General features: G+C 39.3%; 1 protein-coding gene across 7 annotated transcripts in view; it reads right to left on the bottom strand.

The window, feature by feature from the left end:
• The window catches only part of MYLK (myosin light chain kinase), a 295,320-nt gene that overhangs the window by 121,286 nt on the left and 147,623 nt on the right, over positions 1–26,411 (bottom strand). For all 7 annotated transcript variants that reach the window (XM_042444623.1, XM_042444627.1, XM_042444633.1 and 4 more), the window contains 2 exons: positions 24,711–24,845; positions 12,658–12,810 (listed from right to left, as the gene is read on the bottom strand). In XM_042444623.1, coding sequence (XP_042300557.1) covers positions 12,658–12,810; positions 24,711–24,845 — 288 coding nt within the window. The remainder of the gene's footprint in view (positions 1–12,657; positions 12,811–24,710; positions 24,846–26,411) is intronic.

Here is a 26,411-nt window from a genome sequence, read left to right as displayed (position 1 = left end):
TCTGATCCAATTTCAAAGCACCATAAACACTTATAAAAGTCTAAATAGATATAAAGGTCTAAATGGGTTGAGATCTTGATACTAGAAGGATTGCCTCTACCTAAATATGATTGCCTGGGACTGTGGTTTGCTAGAGAAGCTCTCCTCAGTGTCACACTGGTGGGGGCCAGGTAGTGTAGGAGGATATAGGAGCGGGTCTTCTCTGTTGAGACACTGCAGTTCTGGAAAGTGCTCCCTTTGGAGGCCCAACTTATGCTGACATTAGCTTTATTTTGGCATCACAATAAAACACAGCTTTGAGATCTTTGGAGTCTCACAGTTTTACCCTATTAATCCTACATAGTTTAAAATTATTTTAACTTTTTATATTTATTTTAATTAGTTTAATTTATTTGAGATGGTTTAACTTATATTTTATTGTTTCAAATTTTAAATTATTTTGAGTTCTTTAAATTGTTTTTATGGTACACTATCATAAGATCTTTTGATCTAGGGGAGGATACAAATCTAGGACAAGATACAAATATATTTCAAGTTTGCTTTTAAAGATAAGTAAAAATAATGATTTGGAGTTGGCACTGAGATTTCCCACTTTGAGATCCTGAGTGGCTTTCTGGTCAGTTATTACTCTGAATTTAAATATACTGTTTCAGTGTATATTTGTGCACATCTCCACGCCACAGAAATACAGAAAAGAAACATTGTTGTTTGAAACCAAGGATGGATTCTTACACATATCCACCATTCCTAAACCACGGTGTGCTTGTATGTGACTTCTGCTCATATTATGCTTGTGTATGGACACGCTTAAAAGACTCAGTAAGTGTTAGACTGCTACCAATAATATGCCAGTGGGAAATACATAGAGAGCTGCTTTCCACTGACACACTGTCTGCATATAACTAAGTATTTTGGCATGTCAGTGTGTTGTATGTGTCACCTTTACAAACAGAAAGAACAGGAAAAACATCTCCAGGAAAATGTTGACATAGGTTCAAAACACACTGCAGAAATAACCCAGTTTGAGACGCCTTTAACTGCCCTGGCTCAGTGCTAGGGAATCCTGATAATTTTAATTTATTGTGGCACCAGAGCTCTCTGATGAAGAAAGCTAGATGTCTCACAGAACTACAATTCCCAGAATTCCCTAGCATTGAGCCAGGGTGGTTAAAGTGGTCTCAAACTGGATTATTTCTGCAGTGTGTTTTGAACCACAGTAAATACAACAACAATTTTCCATTTCCAAATAAATGCACAGTTTGCCACCACCTTTCATTTCAGGTTCTAGACTTTAGGATCTGCTATCATACATTGGTGTCTAGGTTGACAAAATTAACTCTTCTGTTGTTGGACAATATGCGTAAATAAGAGCTGCAGTTATTTATAGGAAAGTCACCCATTCATATCCATTGTATTGGTGGATGAGGGGGAAAAAGCAAAGCTGACTGCAGGGGATGCAACACACACATATCTGTTTATGGAAAGATTTAAGACAATCAGTGGATTGATACCTACTTGGAAAGGTGTGCACATTAATCGACAATAAACATGCACAGTGTTTTGATTAATATTGGCCTGTTACAGACAGGCCAAAATAAAGCTGCTTTGAGTCACTTTGGAGGTATGGTATTTCAATGATGCATGCGTCCTAAGAGTCCAAAAGCCGCACCAAAGCCATGCCCAGTCCTAAGGACTGGAGTGCAGCTTTGGTGCGCGTTGGACTCTTAGGACTCATGCATCATTGAAATACCATACCTCCAAAGGGACCAAAGCAGCTTTATTTGGCCTGTCTGGTAACTGGCCAGTGGTAACCAAGAAACACATACTGTATCAGTGATAGCTGCTTAAAATTTAACATCCACAAAGTGTTTGGGGGGAAATGCACAGCCACCAAACCAACTGTAAATTCCATGACACGGAGAAAAAAAATCCTACCTGAAAATGAGAAGTTACGGTTTTCCCTTGAACTCATTGAAACTCGTTTTGCAGCCAGCATTCCCTTTTCTGCGTGTTGAACTGGTCACAGCACCCTCTCTGGAAGCTTTCAGGTGCCTCTAATCTGCTTGCCAGCGGACCAATGAATGGCTGCTGTAATCAGATTATGAGGGCTATGGCTACCGACACAATGTTTAATGCTGGGAAGCTATATAAAATCAGTAGGCAGCTCTCTATCATCTCACTTAAAGAGTTAAATGGTGGTAGAAGAAAGCATTGTGCAATCAGGTGTGGGCACTATCTTCCCCTCACAAAGACTGGATCCACACTGCAGAATAATCCAGGTTGACATCCTTTAATTGCCATGGCCTAATGCTTTGGAATTCGGGAATGTAGTTTTGTGAGACATTTAGCCTTCTTTGTTAGAGAACCTGGTAGCTATAGTGCACTGAATTACTTCAACCCCAAATACATGAGACTAGATTAACATGGTCAATACAAAGCTAACCTGGTATGTACACCTGAAATCCACACATGCATGTGCAGGGATTATAATGTTTGGAGGGTCATTTTCCTGGAAGCAACAACATGGATGAGAGAAAGTCTTTCCATGCAAACTACAGTTCTAAAATTCCATAGCGCGCGACAATGGCAATAAAGTTTTGTCAACCTGGATTATTTCTGCAGCACGGATGCAGAAAGAAAAGGTAGGAGAGGGAGACCAATGGCATTTCTGCAAGATGTGCTTCTCACTTGGTGTCTTAACCTAGAGGCAGCTGCTGCCAAGTCAGCAGGCAACAGGTAAATTATAAAGCCATGGGGGGGGGGGAATCCACAAATAAAGGTATTTGAATTGTGTCCTTTCAATGACATGACGCACATTACATAGGAATAAAAATAAACTCTGCATCCAGTTACTGTATTATGAAAATAAGGTGGAATGAAGCACAACTATAATACATTAAGCTTTGTATAAAGTGTAAAGGTGTGAACTTCACCCATTTTTCCCCATCAAAAATGGGAGAGAAATCACTTTTTAAATGAAGTTTTCTCTTTTTACACCAGGCCTTCTCATGTCTAATGATTTTAGCAGCCAAATGCCACGGCATGCACAAACTAATCTGCACATTATTTTTTTTATTTCTTCCAACCCATCACTTGATCAATGCTATATGCCGCTTTGATTCTGAGAAGTAAATGAATATCTTGCAACCAGAAACATTCACATTATGTCAATGTATAATAAATTGTACTGTGAATGGCAGGAAACATGAAGGTGTCAGAACACCAGAGGTGTCTGAGGCTACCCATGAATCTATTTGGCTTATTGCAGATGTTAGCAATCACACAAGGTATTCAACCTATCTCAGAAAAGGGTTCAAAACTTCTTCAAAGTCCAAATTCACAAACCTACTGATGCATAAACCAGTGATTCCCAAAATTGCTTTGGACATCCACTCCCAGAATCCTCAGCCAACAGTCATAAATTCTAGAAGCTAAAGTCCAAAACACCTGGAGGAATAAAGTTTGGGAACCACTATCATAAAAGAACACAATCTGTGGAGTTGCTATTCCCTGTACTATGTGAAGCAGAAGGCTTTCACGACTGGCATCCATAGCTTTTTGTGGGTTTTTCAGGTTATGAGGGTGTGTTCTACAAGAGGCTATTCCTGACGTTTTGCCAGCCGCTGTGGCTGACATCTTTAGAGAATATTGGAATGGAAGAGAGTGGTGTATATATATTGATGGTTGAGAGGAGGTGATTTGCATGTTAACCTGTGTATTGTTCTGTTGTTGAATGGCAAGTCCTACAGCGTGTCCATCTACTTAATGAACCATTGTCTGCTGGGAATCCCCCTCACTCTGGGTGGTTTTCATTTGCATTTGCCTGATTTTGGTGTTTTTCAGGATTGGTAGCCAAACTTTGTTTACTTTCAGTGTTTCTTCATTTCTGTTGAAACTGTCCAGGTGTTTATGGATTTCAATGGCTTTCCTGTGCATTCTGACCTGATCGTTGTTGGCATGGTCCAGAATTTCAGTATTTTCAAACAGCATTTTATGTCCAGGATGGTTTATAACATGTTCTGTTACTGCTGATTTTTCTGGTTGACCCAGTCTGCAGTGTCTCTTGTGTTCCTTGATTTGTGTTTGAATACTGTGTTTGGTGTGATATAAATTAAATAGACAGACAGACAGACATGCATCTCAAGATCAGGGTTCTCAGTTGCCTGGGACTTTAAGCTACAGTGCACTGAATTACTTCATCCCCAAACACAAGACTAGATTAATGAGGTCAAGACAAACGCTAACCTGGCTATGTACATCTGACACCCATATATGCATATAGCACGTATATATAATGTATGGAGGGTCATTTTCCTGGAAGCAGCAACATGGGCCAGGGGAGCTCTTTCCATGTAAGCTATTTTTATAACCAGTTGTCAGAACATCTCCTTTTGTGCCGATAATATGCTTTCAGTTTTAGTCCTTGATCCCATAATCCAGTGGAATTTTAAAAGGCAGACTTTCCTTTTTTTATGTTATTTTCCATTTGGTTTACAAGCTGCTTATATCGGCCTTTTACAAGACTGTTAATGTCAAAGGCTTTGGTTTAATTCAGTAGTTCTTACTCTTTTATATATATGTGTGTGTGTGTATTAAAAAATTTAAAATGGGCAAAGCTCTGAAGGATTTCTAAAGAAAAAGTATGAGAACCACTTTAAAGACACTTAAATACAGGTAGACCTGTCCAAATTATTTTAGCAGATGCTATTGCGATTGCTTCTTCATCATAAATTTGTATCATCACTGAGCCAAGAGCGGGAAAGACAGGCTGGACTATCTGTATGGCACAAGCCAAAACAAGAGGACAAGAAAGTCCCAAAGTGTGATCTGTGGACTCATGAGTCAGCAAACTTGCTGAAGCTAAGACAGTCTTTGTTTAGACAGTGTCCCTCTTTGGGAAACATAGATATGCCTCTTTGTAGTCTGTGACAACAAATGGGATACATTATTGAAATGAAATAAAACAGCAGCCCTAAGTATATTAACAGATATTTTAATTTTCAATGGTAATTGAAAAATTACAAAGAAGAGTTTCTGTTATCATCTTTCACAGGAGGCTGGAACTATTAGCAAATATGTAGGGGAGGAGAAATGATGTTCAGGTGAACTGTGTAAGCCTCCAACCATGAGATATTCACACATAGACACACACTTAAATAAAGTTTATTTGAAAAAAAGGCACAATATTGTTATTGTTGTTATTATATCAGTTACACAGGCTACCAAGTGTTACTAATTGGACTTTTGGACCATCAGTGATTCAGATTCTATCAAAGCATATAAGAATCAATGAGATATTATCAGATAATGAGGAACCTTCCAAGCAGTATCACATTTTGTAACTGTGTCATGGTGATCCTATCTGTGGTGATTTCATTCAGATACAGTAGTCCCTCGGGTTACGAAATTAATTCGTTCCGCGGCTCCGTTCGTAACCCGAGTAATTTCGCAACCCGAAAAGGCTAGCGGCTAGCGCTGGAAAGCCGCTAGCCGCGCTTTGCGGTTTGAATTTCGCGCCGAAAAAAACATTCGTAACCTGAAAAAAACATCGTAACCCGGAACAGTTTTTTCCTATCTATTTTTTTCGTATCCCGGAAATTTCGTAACACGATCAATTCGTATCCCGGGGTACCACTGTATTTTGTCAGTCCCTTTGGAATTGCTCCCAGAGCATCTATCATTGCTAGAACCACAGTTGTTTTCTTTTCCCAAAGCTACAGAATCTCAATTTGTAGGTCTCAATATTCCAGTCTTTTCCCTCTCTTTGCCCTCCATTCTGCTGTATACCCTGTGCCACATCTATAACCCGAGCGTTCTTGTCAGTTATGTCTGGCATATTACATTCTAATTCTGAATCTCAAAGTCTTTTATGTCAACATTATTGACAATTTCAGGCTTATGTTCCACCAGGCACTTGCTGCTGCTGCTGTTATTAATAATAATAATAATAAATTTATTTATATACCACTTTTCCGCAGATCAAAGAGATGTACAAATAATTTAAAAACCATAAAAAACATTGCATAAAATAGATAAAATCCCATAATAAAACTGTGCAATCACAAACATTTTAAACACAATCGTTCATATTCAGGGGTAAGCGTAGGGAATCGATGGCAACAGAGTAGGCAGCTTCATTCTTCGGGGGGGGGGGGGAAGGCTTGACAAAAAAGAAAAGTTTTAAGCCTCTTTTTGAATGTTTCTAGGGGGGTTGTCAGACGGAGCTCCTCGGGTAGATCATTCCACATCTGCGGGGCCAACACTGAAAAGGCCATCTGGGATGTGGCAACATATTTGGAAGGTGGAATTACCAATAAGTTCTTCCCAGTTGTTCTGAGTGTGCGGGGCGGATCATATGGGGAGATGCGGTCCCTCAAGTAACTCAGGCCTAAGCCATGTAGGGCTTTATAGGTATTAACCAACACCTTGTATTGCGCTCGGAAGCGAATGGGCAGCCAGTGAAGATCTTTCAAGATAGGTGTTATATGGTCAAATCTGGACGCACCAGTGACCAATCTGGCTGCCATGTTTTGTACTAACTGAAGCTTCTGGACTTGGTACAAGGGTAGCCCTATGTAGAGCGCATTACAGAAATCTAAGCGAGAGGTTACCAGAGCATGTACCACAGTTTCAAGGTCCCTTTTGGCCCAGATAGGGTCGCAGTTGGCGTATCAACTGGAGTTGATAGCAAGCACTTCTGACCGTCACATCTACTTAATATGTCAACTGCAGGGACGAGTCCAGAAGTACTTCTAAACTGCGAATTTCATCCTTCAGGGGAAGTGTGACCCCATTCAGGACAGGTGGATGAATTTCCTTTCTAAGGCCTGGGGGACCTATCACCAGTACTTTCGTTTTCTCTGGATTCAGGCTGAGTTTATTAACTGCCCTTGAGTTGACTTCAACTCATGGTGAACCTGTGCATGAGACTTCTCCAAGACCCTCTGTCCTCAACCTGTAAATTCAGCTCCGTGACCTACTTGATTGATTCTATCCATCTATTTTCCTCTCTTTCTACTACCCTCTATCTTTTCTATCATAATTGTCTTTTCTAATGATTAATTTTTCCTCATGATGTGGCCGAAGTATGGCAGCCTCAATTTAGTCATCTTGGCTTCCTGAGCCAAGTTCAGGCTTGATCTGTTCTAGAACCCATTGGTTTATCTTCTTGGCTGTCCATGGTATTCTCGGTACTTTTCACTAGAACCACATCTCAAATGAGTTGATTTTCTTCCTATTGGCTTTTTTCATGTCCAGCTCTCACATCTGTACATCATGGTGGGAAATATAAGGACTTGGACTATTCTCATTTTAGTGTTCAGAGTTCTGTCTTTGCATTTTATGATCTTGTCCAGTTCTTTCACAGCTACCCTTCCCAATCCTTCAACTCTGACTATTTCTGTTTTCTCATTGTCTAGGATGAATACTTGTAGATCTTCCATTAATCCAACCTTGGCACTTTCCTCCTTAACTTTCTTAAGTAATTTCTCCAGGCCTTTCTTGGTTTCTGATAGTGGTATTGTATCATTAGTGTGTTTTAGGTTGTTAATGTCCCTTCCTTCCATCTTCACTCCTCCTGTCCCTGAGTCTAAGATTGATCTGCACAAAATATTTTCTGCATACAGGTTGAACAGATAGGGTGATAGCATGCAGCCTTGCCTGGCCCCTTTGCTGATTGGGAATCATTCTGTTTCTCCATATTCTGTTCTGACAGCAAACTCAATCAAGACAATCAGATGTAGTACCACTCACATTCCTCTATGTACAAGCCATAGCTTTATGTGCTCTATGCAGTCAAAGGATGCACTTTCAGATTTTCTTCTGGAATTTCATGGTGTGTTCCATTATCCAACATATGTTTGCAATGTGATCCCTACTGGCTCTTCCTTTCCTTTGCTGATGGTGAATTATATTTTCAGTGTATCACAGCAACCATTTTATCACTAAATTTCTTTTATTTAGTCTGCAAGATCTTGCTGCATGAACTCATAAAGTGGTGAACAGGTTCACTTTTTCCTTTACATAGATGACCTTTACTATCCATGGTGGTTTTCTTCTTCTTTAATATTTGTCGAGGGTATTTCTTTGAAACATCTGGGCTTGATCTGTAAATATTTGCCCCTCGGTTTCTTTTTTCATTGTCCCACACTGTAACCATTTCCAAATGTTTTGTTTCTCAGCTTTTCCTTATATGCTTTTAATGCACTGACCCTGTAATTGTTTGTTTTATGAGGCTTTAAGTGTTTTTTATTTATTTTTTCTATATGCATATTTTGTTTCTTCTGTATTCTTTGTATATTTGTTAATAATTTTTCTTCGCTGTCTTTGATGTATTCATTAACAGACTTTCCCCTTCTTAAGCCATTTACTTCACCAGTAGCAAACACCACCAATACATATTACATGATAGATTAAGTCAACTAATATAACTTAAAAGGGAAGGATGGAGTGATGAAAACAAAGGGGAACACTCAGCCTAATCCTACAGACATAATCAGCCAGGCTGGCACAAAAGCAGCCTACTCTAACCTTAGTGCTCAGCTGCATATCTTATCTCATTAAGATCTTGTCTAATTCTTTAATAGCTGGCCTTCCCATTCCTAGTCTTCTGATTTCTTGACTGCAGTCTCTGTTCTGATCAATGTTTGATCAAAAATATGGGGACTCTAACTATTTCAATTTTCTCATTGTCTAGACTGAATTTATGTAGATTTTTCATGGTCATTATTTTTGTTTGTTTTTTATGCTCAGCAGGAAGCCTGCCTTTACACCTTCTTCTTTGACCTTCCTTAATAATTGTTGCACATCTGTGATGTTTTCTACTAGTAGTATGGTGTCATCCATATATCTTAGACTGTTGATGTTCCTTCCTCCTATCTTCACTCCTCCTTCTTCTGAATCTAAACCTGCTCTTCGTATGATATTTTCTGCATACAAGTTGAACAAATAGAGTAATAGAATGCATCCTTGTCTGACCCTTTTGACAACTGGGAACCGTTGTGTTTCTCCATATTCTATTCTTACAGTAGCCTCTTGTACTAAATACAGATTTCTCATCAGCACTATCAGATATAATGGCACTACCATTTCTTTAAGAGCCATTCATAGCTTCTTCACTATTTTTACTTTGTTCATTCAAAGAGGGAAGACAGTGCTCCAACATGTCATAAGGTGCTGGACATAATTCTGGCTGGAATTTATAAGAGAAAAACCCAGCAGCAACAGAAAGCACCTCTTTCCCCTCAAGATACTGGGCTAGACCCAGAATTTTGCCTGCCACAGAAAGGCTTGTCCCAACCAAGGTAAATGCCTGATCCAGCACAGATATCTGGCTGGGACAAGAGGAAGTTTACCCTATAGGTAGTAGTATCATCTCTCATATTGTTTTGTATATCCTCTACTTCAAGAACATGTTTTGAGACAGTGCTGGGGGATGCAGGATGAGGAAGGAATTGGTAAAAAAACCTTATCCACTCCTGCGTTGATGAAATGTTTATGATGACTAGAGCAAGGTCTGGATCCAACCCATGTTCTCTAGAATTTTGACCCTGCCAGCCATTGCTGAACTGCAACTACCAAGATTCCTCACTATTGCTATGCTGGGTAACACTGCTGAAACTTGTAGTCCAACAGCATCTGGAAGACAATATGATTCCAAATCTTTCTCTCAAAAGATCACAAACAAGACATTGCCTTTAGCAAACAAAACAAAACAAAACTTGGATCAAAATACCATATTCAAAGTTCATATGGTGGTTTTTAAAGCAGTCTTGAAAAAAATGAGTCTTTTGGATAGCTTAGAGGCATACCTCATTAAAATTATGTATATCCAGAATGAGCAAAGCAAGAATTGGGCTAGTCAAAAATGCTGTTCACACTCATAGAAAACAAGGGGGAAGACACACTGAATTAATTAAAATAAAAATAAAATAAATGACTATACCAAGTTTGAAATAATTAACCTTCTCTTGCCTCATTAGATAATAAAATGGATGGATTGAATAAAAGCCACAGAGCAGTATCACACATGAAAAAAACACAAACCATGTTCACTATCAAGTATACCTGCAGAAAATCTCAACCAATTACTGTACCTGTGTAGAATTTTATTATTTTTGAAACTCAGATTGCTTTTGACATTATATAAATAAATCTAAAATAATATTTGTAGAACAGAACTGGGCCATATAGCACAGGGATGTCTGAAAGTATTAGCCCAAGCTCTGTCTCTGTGCTCTCTCCAATACAGTATGCTGTGCTCCTTTGGTAATACAAAAACAAATGTGTCTGGCAAACAAATAATTTACAAAGCTCTCAGCAGTCCAGTCCAGTACACTATAAACTGTAAAATCCACCAATACTCTTTAGGGAGCTTTACAATTGTGGGGGAAATATGTGAAAAGACAGATTTGGAAACTGTGATTTAAAATTAAGAGCTATTTGCAGCAGAAAAATCCATGTTTATCTCAATCAGAGACAGCAAAAATCAAACCCAAATGCAAAGTAATGAGGTTTTAACAGGATGTCCTAAATCTGTTAAAATTTTAAACATATGGCTCCAGAGACTATTACACTATTTAAGTCTACAACTGAAAAAATATTCCCCCTTTAGTTTGTAGATCTCAATAACCTAGCTTCACTAAAAAGCAAAACAAAAATGAGGCACAAACCTTACCCAAAACTGTGCAGGGTAAATTTGGGTTCAATCAACATAAATTAGCATGCAGTTAACACTAGCACATACCTCTCCTGCGGTTTATCTTGCCCAAATGAATATTGCGTAATTTGCCTTATTCATTTCCCTTGTTGGTGGCACACAAGCAGTGATTTGTTCAGAAAAAAATAGACTAAATGTCAATTGCAATAGTTTTGTAAGCATGTGATGCTGTTATTGAGGAGACGTAGAGATATCTCCCTGCTCACAGTAGTGTCACTGAGGGGGTGTGGGGTGTATGGACTGCACCAGGTGACATCCCAGAGGGGGTGACACTCAGTCGCCCCCTCTGCCCGCCCCATCCCTCTTTGCCATGGTCTGGTATTCCTCAGAGGAGAACCAGGTCATGTCAAGGAGCCAGACCAAGCACACACATGCCCCCCACACCTCCTTGCTGCAGCAAGTGGAAGGGACAGGGCTTTTGCAAGGAAGTGCAGGATGGCTGGGCTCAGCCTTGCTGATCTCTTTGCTGTGGCCTGGCTTTCCTCTGAGGAAAACCAAGCCGCAGCAAGGAGGGTTGGGAGGTGGACACATGCACACACAATCAGCAAGGGTGAGTCTAGCCTCCCCACCCCTCCTTGTGTAAGCCTCACCCCCACACCAGGTGACACCAAAAGTAGGCATGCCACTGCCTGCTCAGTGTCTGGAGCAGAGCTCCAAATAAAGACCAAGTACATACTAAATACCATAAAGGTGCCAGACCTTATGAGATCATGCAAGCTAAGCAGGGTCAGCCCTGGTTAGTACTTGGATAGGAGAGTGTAGGCCATATTTCAAAGGAAGGAACTGGCAAAATCACCTGAGTATTCCTTACCTAAGAAAACCCTATGATATTCATGGGGGTCACCATAAGTGGATAGGCAACTTGAAGGCACATACACACATACAAAATTTGAAGTATCTAACGTGACTGTACAAAAGAGTGTTAGAATAAAATAAAGAGGGGTGGGAAAGAAAACAGTCTTGCCTGTTAACCAGAGCAGTTATTCTTTCTTAGATTACTGTTGCTGGACTCTACAATCTTAACCCTACAACTTCAGAAAATAAATCTGAAAATAAAAATGATGTCCAAGGTGACAAGTCAAATCAAGATATAGTGAAAGAACTTCCCCATAACTTACCAATAAACTAACTGTTGAAGTTTTTCAAGCAGACTAAAAACATATATGAAAACTTTTCAACCAATAAAACCCTTAACCCCCACCCCCCAAATCCATATGAACCTTACCCCCAAATGCCACATGGTAGATTAGTTTACCAAGATGCAAGAAAATATATGTGCTGGTCCTAAATATCCTAAAGGCACCACATCCCTTCTGATCTTGGAAACAAAGTAAGATCAGCTCTGGTAATGCTTAGATGGGACAGCACCAATAAATACCTGGAGCTATAAACTGTATTTCAGAGGAAGGGACTAGGAAAACCACTCCTGAGGCTGAATCTGCACTGCAGAAATAATCCAGTTTGGCACCACTTTAATTGCCATGGCTTCATGCTATGAAAGTCTGGGAATTGTAGCTTTGTGAGCTATCTAGCCTTCTCTCTCAGACAGCTCTGGTGCCACAACAAACTATATTTCCTAGGATTACATAGCATTGAGCCATGGCAATTAAAGTGGTGTCAAACTGGATTATTTCTGCAGTGCAGATGCACCCTGAGTATTCCTTGGCTAAGAAAAAACCAATATTCATAGTCATCATACATTGACAGGTGACTTTAAAGCATATACATATATATGAAGGTACGTACGTATCTCCCAAGATACAACATGATATTATGTCATTTTGAGGCCAACTGATTATCTATCCACACATTCAACTTCCAAAAACAATACAAAACAAAACAAAAAACCCATAAGCAAGGCAAAACTGATGCTTTAAATTCAATCTATAGTCTCCTCCTAAACTGTGTATCAATTAAACATTCTCCTTCAAAACACTTACCTTTGACAGTAACCCGAGCACTGCAGGATGCCCTTCCAGCATTATTTTCTGCCAGACAAGTGTACAGTCCATCATCTTCTGGTAAGGCATCCTGAACGGTCAACTTTGCAATTCCATCTTCAAAAACAGAATGAGCATACTGAATTGGACGATCTACAGAAGAGAAAAAAACCAAGAAATGGCTGAACATTTCTTTAAAGACTCGTTAATTGCAACCAATACTCCTTAACCCATCCACTGCTCTGCTATATGATTTGTTTATGGTTTTACCATTAATTTATATCATGGCCAAGAATCAAATGCTGCTTATAGATATATATGTACTCCTTTCCAAGAACTGCAATATAAATGAGTTGCTCATCAAGATAAATTCTTTAGCTATATCCATACTCTACTCAATTTTTCATGTACTGCTTAGATGAAGCAGCCCTAGAAGTACCCATAGTGAACTCTTACAGAAAAATTCATACCAGACAAGTAAAAAAAAAAAAAGAGTTAAAAATGTTAAACCCATGGAGAGAGTTCTACATTTGTACCTCAGCCTTCCAGAAATTACATGTTGCTTTGTTTGTAACATCTGTTTTCTGTCCTTTCTCCAAGTAATCCATGGTGGCATTTTAGCCTCACAGCAGGCTTGCAAGTAGGTTAAGCTGTGATATATTAGCATTTCCCTACTAAGTGTCATTGTTGAACTGGGAAATCAACTGGGGATCTGAACACTGAGTTGCTGACCACACGTGGCTGCTGCCATATTAAGACACACAGCACACAGATCATCAGACAAGCACATTCCTGATTGGTGTTGGTATTTCTTCCACTTCTTCTACCAGGATCTTCTATTTTTATCTGATTTTAAGGTCCTGAAGGCCACTATGGAGCTTGTGTCTTACAGCAGCACAGCTGGAAGAACTGGGTGACAAGTCTTTCCCACTACCTTACAAAACTGGTCCTGATTTTCCTTGGCTTTGCCTGAAATGTGGCCTTTTTATTATATCAAATTCCTTATATCAAACATAAGATGAAAGTCAAATTCCAGAAAAGTTATCAATATAATATTATTGCATAATAGGATGCCCATATCTAGGCTAGTCAAAAAGCTTATTACCTTCCACTCCTTTGTTATGACCACTGGATGCCTCCCACTTTTTTGGTGTGGGTTTCCTTCTATGGCCCCAGATGGACTTTGCAGCCATGAGCCAAAAAGTGGCAGGTAACAGATTCATAGATCAAATAGATAGTTTGGGAGCTGCAATCAGGGAAAGACTCACACCTCCAAGACAGGAAGGCTAGGTGATTTACAGCAGGACGTTTTGCACCCAAGCCGGAGAGTTGCCATTGTAATCTCATTCCCACCTCTGATACCCCTATCTCGAGTGGTCTTTACCATGCAGATTTGACCCTTTGATGTATCTTTGCCTCAGGCTATTTATGTTCTATATAAGGACCCAAATTTCCTTTGTCTCATCGGGCTGGGTAGAATTCATGGTGTCCCCATGTCACTTTGAATTCTGACTAGTTCCAACTCAGAACTGTCCCCTCAGTGTTCCCCAAACAGCTGAGTCCAATGCCATACCATCTAATTGGACCATCAGGAGTCACCACACTTTTAGTAACACCTTTATTGAAGGCTCTTGTCTAATCCAACGCTCAAACCTTTATTCTTTAGCTCTTGTGTGCCTGCATGTGTGTGAGTGCATACTGATGTGTGCTTCCCCTAAATATAGTTAATAGAAAGAATTCTGCTTCTGAATTCCCTGTCCCCTCATCTCGGTGTACAGGTGAGAAATGATTCCAAAAGGACTATTTGTAACTCAGTACAAGTCATTGAGTTAATTAAAATTCTCTTGGTTCATAGTTACACCATTTCTGGATCCTGTCATTTTGAAAAAAAACATATTATCTATGCTTTAGATAATGTGTTCTTAATCTTGGCTTTCTGTGCCAAAGTTCTGGCCCTGGGCTAAAGCTTATGAGAGGCAGGGTCAGACCTACCATTAGGCAGAATGAAGCAAGGAGCCAGGTTCAAGGGGAGTAGCAGTAGTAATCCACTAGTTGTCCCTTTTGAGTCTCCAGGCTATTCCCCTTGCTTGGAGAACTTTATGTGTCACAGAGCCTGTTCTGCACCTCTTTATCTGGCTAACTTCCATCAGATGTTTTGGAGGCGCTATCTGATTGCCAGTCTTGTAAGAAGGCTCAAATGCTGTTCCAGGCAGCTTCTGTATATACAATGGAGGAAGGGGGAGCGGGGCACCTCATATTTTTTGCCTCAGGCAGCAAAATGTATTGGGGCAGGCCTGGTGAAAGACACTTTATAACACAAGCTGAATACAGTAAGCAACTCAAGTTCATTCTAGTCCTGACAACCACTCAATTCAAGTCTGACCCAATATGGAAGTATTCTAATCTATACATTCCAAGCACCAAGCAAGAGCCATCCCAGTGATCAATATAATCTTCCTACAAATACTGTTCTGTACTGCACAGCATTTTGCCATAAGCTCTGTTAAGCATGCCTGGAGCTAGTAGTCACAGATCAGGAATGCTACTTTCTCCTTTATTTGGTTACAGACAGCTATCCTTTCCTGCAATGCATCTATCCCTGACAGAGTGAAGAAGGCTGTTTGCATTCACAAAGATATCACAATTAACCAACACTATCCTTAAGCAAAATTATGTCCTAAAAGGTATATGCTGAAAAGCTGCAAGAAATGCCAGTATTCAGCTACAGTTTATAATCTAGCCATGGTCTGTTTCTAAATGATGTATAAACAGTCATGCATCATGATCAAAAGTGAGAGAGACAAGAATTATTTGTGATCCTTGGGACTTAGGAGTGAGAGTAACATGTTGGGGACTACCAGAAAATACAGAATGTCCCTGCTTTCACTTCAAAATTACATGTTTTACACTTAGAATCATAGAATCGGAAGAGATCACAAGGGCCACCCAGTCCAACCCCCTGTCATGCACTTCTCTCACTGAAATCTGTCATTGTCTACTAGCTTTGGATCAACTCTTTTAATATTTAAAATGCAAAGCCTTGCATTATTTGAGAATTAGTTATTCAGAGAACTGCCTCTTTCCTGACATTAAAACTCTTCATTAAGCAAAGTTCTGAATATACAATTTTAAAAAGGCACAAGATACTGTACAAAATAAGGAACGAAAACTGATATACCCCCTTCAGGGTAAAACCAGGGAGGTCCTACAGCAAAAGCATCTGTGAGCATGATGGGTCAGAGAGAAAACTTTGCTTCAAAGGCTTCAACTCCAAGGGACCACAACAACCCAGATTTTAACAATTTGTAACATTCCAGTTTTAGGCTATGTCTCTGGCTCAGTCCAGATGGCATAACAAACCATGGCTTGTGCTAACCATAGCTTGTGCTGACCATAGTTTTGAACTCATACTGTGTTTTGAATGTGAACATGCAAGAGGCAAACCTCAGTAAAGAGCTGCATGTGGTTTTCTTTTTCTTCTATTCTGCATTCAATTTATTATCCTTATTCCTGTCCCCATAATGTAGCAGCTGCTACAGACAGAGCAACAATTCTAGCTATAGTTTGTGAATCAAGACACTACAGATTGTTATCGTGGTAAGGCATCTCCTTGCAAACTATGGACCTGTACAGACAGGCCAAAATAAAGTTGCGCTCCAGTCCTTAGGACTGGAGCATGGCTTTGGCACAGCTTCTGGCCACTTAGGACACATGCATCATTTAAACAGCATACTTCCAAAGTGACCTGAAGCACCTTTATTTTGGCCTGTCTGTTTATAAATTGGTTTATAAATTTGGATTTCAACTTTATTGTGAAGGCACTCTCTCTATGGGTGTACAAGAGACTGGTCTAGGCAGTTGGAGGTAACCCTTAAGAACACCAGTTCTTAAAGAAAGAACAACTGGATTTAACAGAAGTGAGTTTGGGGAAATCTTTTACTCAGTATGTGAAAACAAAGGAATTCTGACCAGAAAAATCACATACTGATTGGTACATATCACACAGAATAAGCACCACCACATATATATCAACCTGATTGCAAGATAATTATTTCTTGAAGCAGAAAGCTCCAGATAAATACCAATCAAAATACATTGCGCAGCTATCCCATCTTTTCTTTTCTTTTTTGTGGAAAGATGGCAGACGTTGGAACACAGGAAGGATTACAAGTGAAAGGCAAATGCACTCTGGACCTCTCACACTCACAGAATTCTGTGAATAAGGCACAAGACTCACACAATAAAAGTCTTAGCTGGAAGTAGTAGAAGATTTAATAAAATATGAGGTGAAACTCCATTATGATTGTAATGTAGAGGCAGCAAGGCACCTGTTAAAAACACTGGGTTTAATCTAGACTTGTTAGTCACAACTGACTTGTCCCATTTGTTTCAGTTGGTCTAGTTCAAGTCTTGCACTTCACATAGTATTGTGGTTAATACAAGACAATTATCCCTTTCACTAGCAAAAGTCACATACTATGTATATTACTTATTTTGAAGGACTTCGCAAAGAAAAAGAAAAAGAAAGAAAGAAAGGCTGACTATCTAGAGTTTTCTACATTGCCATGTGTTCTAGACATTTTTACATGAGCTTGGATTGTGCAACATCAACTTAGCTCATGAAATATGATAACAGTAATAAAGATTCCTAGACCCTTTACTCATTCACTTGCTATAACAGCATTGAGTTTTATGAGGAGGAGATAAGACAAGTAAGTAGAACATATCGTTCTACTTGACTCACTGCCTCTGAGTTCTGTCTTATTTACATGTGATGATCCAAAATGTAGTACATCTTCAAAGCATATACCTGTAACTAATTTGTGATTTTGGACTTATAAGACATATTTCTTAAGAGACATATGAGCTAATTAAATATAATTGAAAGGTAGTAGGGAAATTCTTACTCAAAATATCACAAGAATCCTTAAACATGTTGAAGATATCCTCATGGTAACATGTCTTTGTAGATCAGTCTACAAAGACTGTAGGCTCATGGAGAAGACAAAGTCTTTCGGATTGTCTGGGTCCAAGCTGTACAGGGCTTCATAACTGCACCCACAATAGTCTGTGAAGTTGTCATAATGAGGAGCTTTGGTCCTTATAACCAGCCTAAGTCAACAGACTGGCTGAAGCATCTTGGACTTATACAAGTTTTAAAACACACGCTAAAGACAGCCCATGTAGAGTGTGTTGTGATAATTTAAATGGGGTGCAGTGGTATAGTGGAGACCCAGGTCAGATGATCAAAGCCCCATTATTTTCTGATTAGTAGTAACCAATGTGGCCAGATCAGGCATCTTCAGAAATGGGCTGAGATGGTACAGTAGTTTTAACTGTAAAAATACACTTCTGAATACTGCTCAAACCTGGGCATCTATACTCAAGATTGAGTCCACAAGTATACCCAAGCTATAACCCTGAGTTTTTATGAAAAATGTAACCTCATTCAGCATTTGTTGAATCTGTTCCTAGATCCATCTTTTGATGGATCAGAAGCACCAACATTGTGTCTGAATTAAGTTTGTTTGTTCACTATAATCCAGCTAATTAGTGATACTAGACACTAGTACAAAACAAAATTGCCTCCTTGAAGTTAGATGAAAATGAAAGATAGAATACAATTAATAATGTTCAAACTGCTAGCTTCTAGTGGCTGACAAATATTCTACCAGCACAGCATCTGGGCAGAGGTCAACAAAAGGCAATGAAACAAAAAATAAACTAGAACAGCTTATCATCTCTAACATGCATTACACAGGAGGTCTCACATTATATAATTATAATAATACCTCGGTTAACAATGCCTCTGATAGTGAAACTCCTTTTGATAAATTCTTTTAAGGCTCACCTAATCCTTTTCACTTTTTCCTCCTCGTTCTCTGTCTAATTGAATTTTTTTTAGCAGTCAGGCATTGACTCGATGCAAGGTGACTGATGTCCTCTTTTTACAGGAGATAATTAGTTTTAAAATATAGATTAATAAATCTGGCCACCAAAATGGATATCATAAGAAAAGCAGAAGCTAGTGAAAGAAAATGTCACCGCAGTTGCATTTTGGAAAAAGCCTTTGCATGGTCTCAAAAAGATTCAATGTGTTTTTATTTACTAATGATAGGAAACAAATCATCCCTAAATGCATTTTAGAAGAAGCCTTCAAGTGGTTTCAACAGGTTCAATATGTCTTTGTTTATTAATGTAAGGTTCATCTAATCTGGTTGCTTCCTTTTCAATAAGAGGTTTGCTGAAACATGCTGAACTACTCTTCTTTTTGTGGTGTAGGAAACTGTCTCTTTTCTTTCCATGTTATTTCTGCCTCTGGTACCAAATTTTCTGTTAAAAAGTAGTGCCCAAGAAGTCATTTACTTTATTAACTGAGGGAAACTTTTATAGTACTATATTCCACTTTAACTGCTATGATTCCAGGGGTTTGCAGTTTAGGCAATGTCATTTAGAATTCTAATGCCTCTGACTCTAGGATTCTGCAGGAGATGGCTATGGTGGTTAGAATGGAATATACCACTGCTAGTGTTGCTAAATCTCAGGGTCTTGTCCGGAGTCTTGCGTTTTTATGAATCACTTCTATGTAGGTGACAAGGATGTACAGTCTCCAGTTTTGGTGGGCTCAGCTTTGGGTAAGAGGAAAGGGCTTTGTGTGGATCTGCAGCTCAGCTAAAAGAGCACAAACTTGCTGCAATTTGCAAAGCTTAATAGATTTGCTCCTTCAGCTTGAAGAGATGTTCCAGAGAGTTTATGTATTTACTTAGTCAGTGTCTTCCTTCCCTCCCAGTCATTAGGGTAGCAGGGCCCACCATCTGTTCTTCTCTGAATATACCGTATGGCTAGAAACAAGAATAAATATTCCATATTCTGTCTGGAAACAGCCCACTTAGTTAAGATATGTCTTAATTTCCAATAGGAAAATATGTTATGTGTGTATTCTGAATAACAATCTGTGAGCAACTGTGTGTGGTTCTTAATACAGGTTGAGTCTCCTTTATCTGAAATGCTTGGGGTCAGAAGTCTTTTGGATTTTGGATTTTTTTCCAGCTTTTGGAATATTTATATATACATAATGGATATGGGGCCCAAGAGTAAATATAATATTCATTTATGTTTTGTATACACCTTACACAGATAACCTGAAGGTAATTTTATATGCAATATTTTCAATAAATTTGTGCATGTGTACACAGAGAATCATCAGAAGGGAAAGGTGTCACTATTTTTGAGTATTTCAGAATTCTGCATAAGGCAGACTCAGCCTGTACACAATGCTCAATGGCATACTAGCAGCCATCCGTAGGTCTCAGATTTTGGCCTAGAAACCCCTGGCCCTGGGATGATCCTGAACTGACCAATCGATATACTGTAATTGTGTAGGTTGTCACTACTGTTCCTCAACATCCACTGCTTGAGGCAGCTGCATCACTCTTCCCAATGGTAGAACTGGCCCCATGGGCATGTTAGTTCTCACTTCCTTTTCTTTTTGTGGTGACTATTTAGGCATAAAATGTGTAAAATGGGGCCTTCTGTCTCATGAGTTTCAAGAACAGTCTACACTTTCGTGTGGATTATTTCTGCAGTGTGTTTGGGACCAAAGTCTGCACTCTGTTGCAATCAATTCTGTCTTGAAAAGACAACAGCAGAAAAGGCAGCCTTGCCACAAACGGCCTCTACTGGACAAACTCCAAAACAGCATCAATGTTGACTTGCTTCCTTTCAGTACATTTTGTCAGACCTTACATATTACTGTCCACACAGAGTGACCAGATGTAGATTCTTAGGACATGTCCTATATTTCAACCTTCTCTCCAGGAGAAATTTCAAAATGTCCTCCATCTTAAGCATTACTAAGAAGCCCCCTGAGTAACACCATGTTTGTTGTTCCCCTTTGAGGAATTTGTCTGCTTGGCAGATTGTCTTTGCGGTAAATGGAGGGATAGGATGGATCCTTCCAAAGTTCTTTTTCTTGAGAGCCCCAGCAGGAAAGACTTGCACCCAGAGCTCAGGGCACATTTGTTTCTCCAAGGGGAAAAGGACAGCAAACATTTTAGGCAATGGGCTGCTTGAGTATACAAGGCAAATTAAGAGATTTTCCCTTAATTTCAGCACAATGGACAAATGAAAGGAATAATTTAAATGTAGGTTCAGTCAAGGACTTTTTGCTTATAAGGTACAATTTTAAGCATTTGTCTTATTCAGAGCTCTATAAGTATATTGAAAGCCAACAAGGCATTTTAATGAAGATAAGTTCATCAGAAAAATACAGTTGACTATGTAATAAAATACAGTATGCTCTGGCTGGGAAATCTAAATCTCCCATTATAAACTGCAAATGTCAAAATCTCATATAAGATGTTACCACAGCAATTAAAGTGGAGATCATAGTGCATTGTGAAAGGACAGAGTGTAGGCCAGGAGCAGGCAACTGCAGTGTGTCTACTATGGCTGTTGTCGTCAGCACCATCATCACCACCACCATCATCATCCTGCCTTTCTCAAAAAACTGGATTCAAGAAGGCTAGGGGCCAATTTCCTGTACCTGGAATCTTCTCAAGTCAATATGGACTGCCTCAAAACGGCTAGAATTCACTGCTGGTTTTGTAAAACAGGTATTTTGATCTTAAATAGTGTAGTGGGCCTGCAACCTATTTATCAGGTGACTTGCTACTCTTAGAGGTTGTCATGAGTCTGTTCACATTACACAATTACAGTACTATGATTCTGCTTTAGACACCATGGTTGCATCCAATGGAACCCTGGGATCTATAGTTTGGTCAGAGGCATCAGAGAAGCTCCTTGGATTTCAAAGACTCCTCCCTCAACTTCACATCCAAGGATTCTATAGATTATAACCATGCTAGTTAAAAGTGGAATCACAGGCTGCATCTGCACTGCAGAAATAATCCAGTAAGTCAGAAATGACTTGAAGGCACACAACAAAAGACCAGCAGCCATAGTGTTGTAATTGTATAGTGAGGCTCCAGAAGAGGCAATTATTTCAACCAGAAAAGAGCAGTCAAGGGAATATGAAGGGACAGAATGCTGTAATAGCTGCCTTTGCAGCCACATGCAGCCCGAGGGCAATATTTTGCCCACCCGTGATATAAACAATACTGACCTGAATGGGTAAAATGGTCTGATTTGATGAAAAGCAGCTTCCTGATTGTATCAAAATAAAGAATGTCACAAGATTCTTTACCTGACTGTAACCTGGGGAACCATTTGAGGGTAAAAGTTCTAGATTCAGGTTTACACAGTCCAAGGCTGGCTCTTCTCTTCCAAATATATCTGTGAACAACTGATATGTGATCACTCCACCAAAGGGAGCAAATCTCCAATTAAAGTGAATTTAGATAATTAAGGAGTCCTGGTGGCACAATGGTTAAATGCCAGTATTGTCGCCACAAGGTTGTGAGTTTGATTCCAAGGTTCCAGTCCTGACTCAGCCTTCCATCCTTTTGTACATTGGTAAAATGAGTACCAGCTTGTTGGGGGCAATTAACTTACAGACTGTAAACTGCTTAGAGATTGCTAAATTCACTGATAAGTGGTATAGAAATGTACATGCAATTGCTATAATCCCATTTTGTTACAACAAGAAAGCAGACTCTATAAGAGATATGCAACAAATCAGTAAAATATATCTAAGTAAGCTAATGCCAATGTGATGAGAATTGTCTACCTGTATCTTAATACCTATATTGTATACCTAATTGTATATAGTGTATAGTATAACATATATTATTCTATCCCACCTATATATTATTCCACCCATGTATTACCAAATGTGTGATAGCACAGAAACAAGTGACTTCTGCTAAGTAATAATTCTGTTATAGAGGTGTACTGTTTTTCATCTATGTTTTTAAATTAACATTGTATATGGTTTTAATTCTATAGACAGTTTAACATTACAACACTGTATTTTTATCTTAACTCTATGTATGTTTTTTAGCTATGTGTGGTTTTACTATTACTATTACTATTATTATTTCTCTTTTTATTCTGCAAGCCACTTTGAGTCCCACTTTTGGATAAAAGGTAGGATATAAATAAAGTGATTGATTGATTAATTAAGATGTTGGTAAAAGTCCAAGCTTTGACAATGGGTGGAGCACAGTAATGAAGAAAGAAGGGATCTTAGTAACAGACAAACTGATTTGCATCAGACAGAATGAGTGAGGCAGGGGAGGACTCTCCTGATGGGAGTGAGGTAGTGGAGTGTTTGGGGCTTAGAAGAGTTTTGGCAAAACAAGGAACTAAGATAAAGAGGAAGTTTAGTCCAGGATGACAGGAAGGGTAGCAAAGCATGTCCCTAGTCCTAGTCCCATACAATATAAACCTTTACATTTGGAGATACAGACACACATGCAGGGTGAACATCCATATGCCAAGAGATCTTATACCCCCTTTGAAACTAACTGTGCCAAAAAGTTGCAGTATGTAGCATAGACTTGGTCTACCTCTTCAGATGCCTCAGGGTGAACATGTTTACCTTACCCAAAATTGAGCGGCCAAGAGTGAACATGCATAAAGGAGATAATCAGTGTGCATTGTTTTGTTAGATTTGTTTCCAACAGTCTTCTCGAATTTCAAACTTCTTTTATCTCTCTCAGCTCCTGTGATGCTATCAGTTTCTCATTTCTATGATAACAGGTTACATGCTCTGAGTGCCAGATGCTTATAGGAGACCTGTATTAATACTTCCCAAAAAGTGCTTAAGGTAGGTGGTTTGGAGGTAGGTCTCTGGCTAGAGTTCATTTTGAAAACATTTTGAAGCTGTCAGCATCTTCTTCCTTTTGGCCAGTTTGCTATCTCATTCTCTCTTTCTCTCTGGGTCCCCAGGCCATATTCCCATTCATCCCACACACACACACACACACACACAGAGAGAGAGAGAGAGACCCTTACCCAATATCACAGACAAAAAAAAAAGTATTTCTAATCAGCCAGGTAAACTAATAAGCTCATTGTATTGTTTTTAACTACTCCCCACTTCCTCTTCCACTTCTCCCTGTTTTCCAATAATGTGGGGTTGTGTTGTTCTTTGTTCTTATTTATTTTAAGTTGGCTGCTGGCACTGTACAGCTGGGTGCTTGACTCAGTGTTTGAAGAGGAAAGTGCTCTCTCAGCTCTGCTGTACCTTGGTTGCGGGTGTAGACTTGCTCTGTTGTTAAACTGCGTTAAAACGCCACCAATTTGACAGGAGTACCTCTGTCACACTAATTCCAGGAGAGCAAGGAGCCCTAGTGAGGACCAACATGTCTCTCTTGCCCGGGAGAGTTGAAAAAAGGGTAAGCCGATATCTTCGCTATCCTCCGCTTGTTGCAGGTAGCGTTATGCGACTCTTTTTCCCTTCAGAGAGTGAGGTGCGGGAGCTCCTGCAACCCTTTCCTCGTGCCTGTGCTTGCCAACCGGAAGTCATTGGTGTTTAATATGCTAACAAGTACTATCTATCATTAATTCATACGCACACACACATATACACAGTTTCAGTATATATTCCAACGTATCACAAACTGCATTATAAAGCATGTAATACATTTGTTGCGCTGATCACATAAGCATTGGCATTAAACATGTAGAGCAATTTATGTATATAAAAATAATTAAAAACCAAAGTTCAGAAATATAATAAATGCATTGGCTTAAATATCCTCTTGGCAGCTAAGCAAGGTCAACCCTGGTTAGTACTTGGATAGGAGACTGGCAATGAATACCAGGTGCTGTTAGTTATATTTCAGAGGATGGAAATGACAAAACCACTTCTAAGTATTCCTTGCCTAAGAAAACGCTATGAAATTTGTAGAATCTCCATAAGTCAACAGGTGGCTTAAAGGCACATACACAATATATATAGTGGGATACTCCATATAGCATGGCTGCTGCACCAGATCAAACATAAAAGCTGGTAATTTGTCCATTAAAACAATTTCAAAATATGAACATGGGCTGAGTGGACATGTGTTGATAAAAGCATCAGAAAGCCTGAGACACAACAGAGTTCTTCATGTGTGTAGCTTCTGTCTAAGAAAATGATGCCTTACCATTGAGGAGCCAAGTTATCTGAGGCATTGGTACTCCCTCAACAGAACACTGGAGCACAAAATCCTGGCCTTCGCTCACACTGCAGGATTTCAGCATACTAGAAAAATGCGGAGCAACATCTTTCACTTTAGGTCCTACAAATCAAAGCACAGATATACTATAAACAGGAGACAAAACCAATTCCTAGCAAAATTCAAAGACCTATCCACATTAAGTCTAGAAAATCAGTATGCAAAGGGATCTTGTATCACCTTTGAGACTAACTGAAAGAAAGAAGCTGTTAGCATAAGCTCTGGTACACAAACCTACTTCCTCAGATGCATAGGGTGGACCAAGATTTACCAGAATGAAAAACACAGCGACATTGTTGGTGCTTTTACTAACATGATTGAGAGTCATTTACAAAAGCAGTCAAGCCAGGTTACTAACCAACTGTGGCAACCAATTACATATAAATGCCAAATGATATGTCACAGCTGTTTGAAACCTTAACAGACTAGCAGAAATAGGCCAATAAACTTTTCTGCAGCTTCAGTGCACTCTGAGGAGGGAGTGATTTCTGGAGGAAGTGGATAGGGTTAAAATTGGGAGGAGAGGATGATTAACTCATTCCTCACTAGATTATTTCACTCTCTTGCTCTCAGCCAAACCTAATTGTCTGGGCTAAACCCAGTAGAGGACATACATACATTCATTCAATGAGACTTATTTAAGTATTGACCTAACAAGTCCCATTTCTGCAATGACCATACAGGTTGAGTCTCCCTTATCTGGAATTCTGAAATCTGAAATACTCCAAAAGCTAATAAAATAAAATAAAATCATGGGTGGCTGATATAGTGACATCTTTGCTTTCTGATGGTTCAATGTACACAAACTTTGGTTCACACACAAAATTATCAGAAATATTGTATAGAATTACATCCAGGCTATGTTTATAAGATATATATGATACATAAATGAATTTTGTTTAGACCTGAATCCCATCATTATGTACATATGTGCAAACACAGGTACCGTATTCCAAAATCCAAAATCCAAAATAAAATAAAATAATCCAAAATGTCCCTGTTCCCAAGCATTTCAGATAAGGGAGACTCAATCTGTACTCTAGTTGGGACAAACAATTGGATTCAGTCTTGTGTCCCCAATCTACCCCATCATCCACATACCCAAATTCTTCTATTTGATCATCTTTAGTGACCACTTTGAAAGCAAGTTAAAAAGTTTTAAACAACAGGTTTAAAGTAATGCAGCAATGCAGCCTCCTTGCAATCTTTAATGTACAGAAAGTCATGGATCTCTGTAACTAGAAAATTATCCCTGCATGGTTACTATAAAGATGTACTTATTCTGTTTCTTAAATATGCATCAAGCCAATGTCTTCCCAAAAGCAATTCTCTCAGATCAGCCTCATGTTCTTTGTGAGCCCTGATGTCCATGTGACCAAGTTTATCGCACCGGGTTCTCGGCCCGGCCCAGCAGGAAACGGAAATGAGTGGGGGACGGATTTTACTGCACACACCCGTCCCTCACTCGTTCCGTTCCCCCTCTCTTCCCTGCCCCTTCCATTCCAGAGGGGACGCTTTTTGAGAACTGTTCAGAACAGTTCTCAAAAAAATTTCCCCCTCTGGAACGGATTAAGAACGGAAGAGAGGGGGAACGGAACGAATGAGGGACGGATGTGTGCGGTAAAATCC

The sequence above is a fragment of the Sceloporus undulatus genome, chromosome 1, assembly GCF_019175285.1.
Source record: "Sceloporus undulatus isolate JIND9_A2432 ecotype Alabama chromosome 1, SceUnd_v1.1, whole genome shotgun sequence".
Taxonomy (NCBI): domain Eukaryota; kingdom Metazoa; phylum Chordata; class Lepidosauria; order Squamata; family Phrynosomatidae; genus Sceloporus; species Sceloporus undulatus.
This window is presented reverse-complemented; position numbering and strand designations above follow the sequence as displayed.